At 47.3% G+C, this 6,207-nt stretch overlaps 1 protein-coding gene across 1 annotated transcript; it reads left to right on the forward strand.

Annotated features, from left to right (window-relative positions):
• Positions 1-203: 203 nt before the first annotated feature.
• On the forward strand, positions 204-5,231 carry LOC149172889 (uncharacterized). Its single transcript, XM_089426501.1, has 3 exons — positions 204-1,095; positions 1,756-3,013; positions 3,599-5,231. The coding sequence occupies exons 1-3, from the start codon at positions 204-206 to the stop codon at positions 5,229-5,231; spliced, it is 3,783 nt and encodes a 1,260-aa protein (XP_089282627.1).
• Positions 5,232-6,207: the final 976 nt, after the last annotated feature.

Here is a 6,207-nt window from a genome sequence, read left to right on the forward strand (position 1 = left end):
ACCTCTTCGGAGATCCCGTCCCTCTCGGCAGCAAACCCTCCCCTCTCGGTTTCAAACCCTCCCTCGGCCCCACCCGCTCCCTCCGGTAGCTATCACGCGGTCCCCCCTCTCCCTGAAGCCATCCCCTCTTTTGGGACTAACCCTCTCCCCCCCCCCTATTCCCCCCCCCTGAGGGCTCTCAGGCTACTGTCAATCCAGGCCGCATGTCATCCCGCCCTGCCAAGAAGCAGCGTTGTTTCAAATCCACTGCGGAGGACGTTTTCCTGCGTCTGGAAGAGGATATCCAGTGGGGAGACACCATGGATCTGGCGGACTGTGTTCTTGTGGGCCGGATTAGAGGCAGACACACCTCGGCGGAAAAAATTAAGCAATGGGCGACCGAGATATGGGGGCAATACCTCGCGGAGATTCCATCGGTTCAGACGTTTGTGCGAGGATGGTTTGCGCTCATATTTGCACGGGCGGACCACACGAGTTGGGTTCTTTCTTCGTTTTGGCACTTTGAGAAAGCCTCGGTCCTCCTCAAGCGGTGGACGCCCCTTTTCGACCCGGAGACGGAGCTGTTAGGCATCGGACCAGTTTGGGTCAGACTACCGGGCTTGCCCCTGCAGTACTGGTCGGAAGATATCTTCAAGAGAATTGGGAATGCGCTCGGCACCTTCATGGAAACAGATAAATCCTACATCTCGACGGGCTCAATGGCATTTGCTAGAATCCTAGTGCACATGGACACCAGAGGGGGAGTACCTGAAAATATCACTATTCAATGGAAAGCCACTTCAAGGAAGCAGAAACTGGATTATGAGGGTATCCCCTACAGATGCAGAAGGTGCCACCAGGTGGGACATCTATATAAGGACTGCCCCCTCCTCCAGAAGACCCAGCAGACAGCTACGGGCCAGGATCTACCCTCCACTGAAGGGATTCCTGACCCTCCGGCAGCTATGGCACCAAGAACGGACCATATCATCACATCGGACACGGTGGAAGCGCCTCCAGCTCCTCGCCGCAAGAAGCAAGCCTCGAACGCGGCCCGGCCTCCATCTCCTCCTCTGACGCGTTCAAAAGTTGCAAAGGCAGTGGTCTTCTCCTCGGGTATGTCCTCTACTTCGTCTGCCTCTGTTTCACATTTTGCAACATTGAGTTTATCTTCCGCTGGCATGCCCCCCCCCTATAAGACTCCCCCCTCCCTCATCCCCGTCTGCCCAGGACCTGGTTAAGGTTGCTTGCACCCCCCAGCCCCCCCCCCCCGGCTCGCTATATGTATCTTGCCCTATCCCTAGGCCTACTGGCCTACCCTCATCCTCCTCGTTCCCCTTTCCCCCCCCCTCCTTCCCCTCGCCTTCCCCCTCTGTAAACTCTTCCCCGAGATATCCTACCCGTTCGACCACAAAGCTGAAAGTCTCGGACTCCATTGGGATGTCGGTAGAACCCCAATTCCTCTCTCCCAAGCAGGGGCGCGGTCGACCTTCCTCAAAATCGATTGCTCAGAAACAAACGGAGGAAGAGGTCCTCCTTGGCAAACAACAAACACTTCACAGGGCCCTTAGAGCGCAGGACACCCTCCCCCACCCCCCTCCATGAAAATCTTGTCCTTCAACTGTAGAGGGTTGGCCAGCCCGGATAAAAAATCGGCCCTGAAGCGTCTCTTACTCACAAACCCTGTGGACATCATCTTTTTACAAGAAACCTTATGCAAAGCGGACTCTGCATCCTCCATCCTTGGCTTATGGCTGCCTGGGTGGACCTTTACAGCCATTGATGTATCAGGCCGCTCTGGAGGCAGCGCTATGGGCTTCAAGAACAACTCTATTTTGCTAAAAAACATCTGGGGCGGAGGGGGTTTTCTGGGGGCAGATATATACTCAAAAGACATGGAAGAAAACCTTAAAATTATAAATGTTTATGGCCCCTGTCTAAACAGAGAGCTTTTCTGGCAAAAGCTCCTTGGCTCCCCACTTCTCCAAGCTGATAACATTATACTGGGGGGAGATTTAAATTTCTCAATAGGTTTTTCTGAATCATGGGGACATCTGGCACAAATTGACCCCCTCTCTGATTTCTTTGGGCAACTGCTAGAAGATCATCATTGGATTGATCTCCCTTCTGCAAAACTCCAATACACTTGGAAGAACAATAGAACAGGGGACCAAAGCCTAGCGAGAAGGCTAGATCGGTTCATCATGAAGGAAGGGCTCTGCACCCAATATCCTATATCTCGACAATGGGTGGGAAGTGGAGGGATCTCGGACCATAGACCCATATTTCTGGAATTAGAAGCAAGACAACAGGCCCAAAACGCCCCCTTCAAATTCAATGCAACTTGGCTCCGGGATCCTACTTACATCAAATTGATAACGGACTTCTGGAAAGCACATCCGATTCCTGAGAATGTGGACCCAGCCACGGGCTTTGTTAGGAACCTCTCAGAAATCAAAGTGATATCAAGAGAATGGGCGAAATCGAAGAGAAAACAGGATGATCAGACTATATCTCTGGCGGAACAAGCAATTGAGGTTCTTGAAGCCAACTCAGATGGAACTTTTTTATCCCCCGATCAGAAATCCTTGTATGAAGACCTAATCAAAAGGAGGACCCTGATTCTCAGAGACAGGGAGGACTCCTGGAGACTAAGAAGCAGAGCCATATGGCTCAAGGAGGGGGATGAGAACACAAAAATTTTCCACCGTTTTGCAAATGGGCGAAAGGCGATCAACACTATCTGGGAGCTGCAAGATGAACAAGGACATCAGGTTAGCAGTCAAGGGGAACTTGCTTATCTAGCCTCTTCGCACTTCAGGAACATATACAAAGCTCCAGGGCAAGCAAATCTGTTAGAAATAATGAGGGTTGCAGAACTATTCCCCAGATTTGTGGATGAGGAAGACGCGGGGGATCTCACCAAAGATATTTCATTGGAGGAACTGGAAGCCACCATCAAAGGATTCCAAAAGGACAAGAGCCCGGGACCAGATGGCTGGACCATTGAGTTCTATATAGCTTTTTATGAGCTGTTAGGACAAGACCTTCTCAAAGCCATCAACCACTGCTGCCTAAATGGATCAATCCCCTCAAGCATCAAAGCCACCTTCATTGCCCTCATCCCCAAATCTGATAAGCCTGTGTCTTTTAATGAATTTAGGCCTATCTCGCTCTGCAATTGTCTCTATAAGATATTGGCCAAAATCCTAGCAAACAGAATCAAGCCCATCCTCTCAGCCAATATTTCCTCTGAACAATTTGCTTTCCTCCACAAGCGCCAGATCCATGAAGCTATTGGTATAGCACAAGAGCTTCTTCACTCTATGCACAGTAAAAATCTGAAAGGAATGATCCTCAAGGTGGATCTCTCAAAAGCCTTCGATAGGGTAAACCTGTTATACATCAGAATGCTCCTCACCCACTTGGGCTTCCCTTTCCTCTTCATTAAAAGAATCATGAGCTGTATCACAGATGTACCTTTCAGTGTCCTCCTAAATGGCTCCCCCACCCCTTTCTTCACTGCTGAAAGAGGCCTCAGGCAAGGCTGCCCCCTATCCCCCCTCCTTTTTTTACTCATTATGGAAGGGCTAAGCAGGTTGATTGCATCTGAACACAGAAGGGGACGCATAAAAGGGATCAAAATCACGGACAACTGCTTCCTTACACATCTTCTGTTTGTAGATGATGTTCTGATCTTCTTAAATGGAAGTATGGCTGACTCATCGGCATTACAACATGTTTTTGATCTCTTCCAGAAAGCAACAGGGATGGTAATAAATGTACAAAAATCTACTCTAACGGCGTTTGGTTGCTCCCCACAAGAAGTCATCTACACAAAAAATCGCTTTCCTTTTCAGATTCACCCTATGGAGGAAGGACTGAAGTATCTGGGCTTCAGGGTAAAACATGGAGGTTACAGAATTGCAGATTGGATATGGTTAATCACAAAAGTGGAGAAAAGGATCAATGTCTGGTACAATAGATACCTCACAAGGGCAGGCAGACTCACTCTTATAAAAGCAGTGCTGGAAGCAACGCCGGTGTACTGGATGTCCCTGGCTTGGATACCACGAGGGATCTTAACTAGGCTACAAAGAATTTGTTGCAGATTCTTATGGAAGGGATCAAAACAAGGAAATCTCTATGCCTGGGTTAAATGGGACACCATAGCTAGACCAAAAAAATGGGGAGGATGGGGAATAAAGAGACTAGATTTATTTGCAAATGCTCTGGCTGCAAAATTGGGATGGAAACTTCTCACATCAAATAGCCTCTGGCAGAAAGTAGTGATGGAAAAATATATTGCTCCGGAAAATATATTCAGCTGGATTCGGAGGGAACACAGGGGAAGTGGAAGACACTCCATCATATGGAAAGCAGTCCTAAATTCTCTTCCCCTTATTCGGGAGGGACTGACATGGAGAATTAAACAGGGAAACTCTGTCCGCATAGGCGTCGACCCCTGGATTGGGTGTGGAAACATGCAAAGTCTATCTGGGCAGCTCCTAACACACCTAAGGGATCAAGGTGCCACGCATATTGTTCACATTGCAGACCAAGAAAACTCCAGTTTTCTCCATCAGGCCTGGAGGACCTCACAAGATCTCCTTATACCGGAACAATGGAGACAAGAATGGGAATCATACACAGAGGCTCTCACTCAAGCTCACATCAGGATATCGGAGGGAGATGATGAGATAGTCTGGGCTCTAGCTAAAAATGGTTCATACTCCCCAAAGGAGGGATACCTGCAGCTTATGCAAACTCATCAGCCAGAAAACTCTCAGCAATGGTGGAGAACAATTTGGCATCTAAAAGCAGCCCCCAGGACGAGGCTTCTTATGTGGGCTATTCTATTCAACAAGATTCCTACTGGGGCAAACTTGAAAAAAAGATCCTTCTATGGACCTTTCTGGTGCCATCTATGCAGAAATAATGATGAAGATACTGAACACCTCTTCCTTACCTGTCCGGTTGTACAAGAACAATGGTCTCTCCTCTCCTCACGTTCCCCCTCCCTCCACCAATGGCATGGCCAATCCATTTTTGAGGCTTGGAAAAACTGGCAGGAACAGCACTCTGGAAAAGACAAGAATATCCCTCTTCTCATGAGCTGGTCGATATGGATAGCAAGAAACCGTGCAATTTTTGACCAAAAACCTCCACACTGGCCTATCATTATTGCCCACATATTTGCAGACCTTGCTCTCATCCCTGACGATCCTCCTCCAGCCCCCCTCGGACCATAACCCCAGAACTCATAGATAAATCTATCCCCTGGGCATACTTTGATGGTTCAGCCCAAGAGGAAGGCTGTGGGGGGGGAGGCCTCCTTTATCTGCGAGAAAATCACTATTTCACGCTCCAAATTCCCCTGGGAAGAGGCACAAATAACTTCGCTGAGCTCTCCACTGCAAAACACCTTATTTCTTTTGCACTTGAGAAAGGCTGTTCAAAACTTCAACTGTTTGGAGATTCAAAGATTGTATGCAATTGGCTCACCAAAAAATCATCTTGCACTACTTTCTCTTTGAGACACATTCTGGATGAGGCACTCAGACTAACATATGCTTTTGAAAAATTTGATTGTCGCCATATATACAAGGAGCGCAACACTCGGGCGGACCACCTATCCAAGCAAGCAGCGCAGAGGCAAGAAGAGGACTGGTTAATACAAGAAGATCTGGATGGAACCTACTTTCAACACTATCACAGACCCTTTGATGACTATTAGGCTCAAAGGGATGCTCATATCTGAAAGGGGTCCCAACATGCACAATTTACAATTTTTTCTTTTCACATGTTTTTATATATAAATGGTTTTATAAGACAGTATGGACTATGGTGGACAATCACAGCTATTTTGATGTATTTTTTTTGGGCAGCGAGCTACAGCTGCACAGCAATGACTGAAACAATGGAAAACATATCTTGTATATGTTAATTTTCTCTGCTTTCTTTTTGGATATATACCTCTCCAAACTCCCTGCGTGGATAAACAGTTTGGGGAGAGGAATGACTACTGTTTATTTTATCTGGTTTAGTTGTTTTGGAACAATTAACAGTCTCTTTTAGAAGTTTTTTTGAGAGGCAACCAGCCTCAGTATGCATATGCTCAGCATCTACAAAATGTAATTTCTTTTGACTTAATAGAAATTACGACTTTTTCTACGGGAAAAAAAAAAAAAAACAGCTCATCTTTTCTTCCAAAAAATTTGGGTTCAT

This window comes from Pinus tabuliformis, chromosome 4_2 (assembly GCF_031772625.1).
Source record: "Pinus tabuliformis cultivar Carrire ecotype Pingquan chromosome 4_2, CPIR1, whole genome shotgun sequence".
Lineage (NCBI taxonomy): Eukaryota > Viridiplantae > Streptophyta > Pinopsida > Pinales > Pinaceae > Pinus > Pinus tabuliformis.

What these genes read in the sequence shown, in the direction of transcription:
- LOC149172889 (XM_089426501.1), top strand. Translation starts at nt 204, where the DNA reads ATGTCATCCCGCCCTGCCAAGAAGCAGCGTTGTTTCAAATCCACTGCG. An exon ending in GGCAGTGGTCTTCTCCTCGG is followed by an intron (nt 1,096 to 1,755) that starts GTATGTCCTCTA and finishes GGACCTTTACAG; the next exon opens with CCATTGATGTATCAGGCCGC. An exon ending in TATATAGCTTTTTATGAGCT is followed by an intron (nt 3,014 to 3,598) that starts GTTAGGACAAGA and finishes ATCTGAACACAG; the next exon opens with AAGGGGACGCATAAAAGGGA.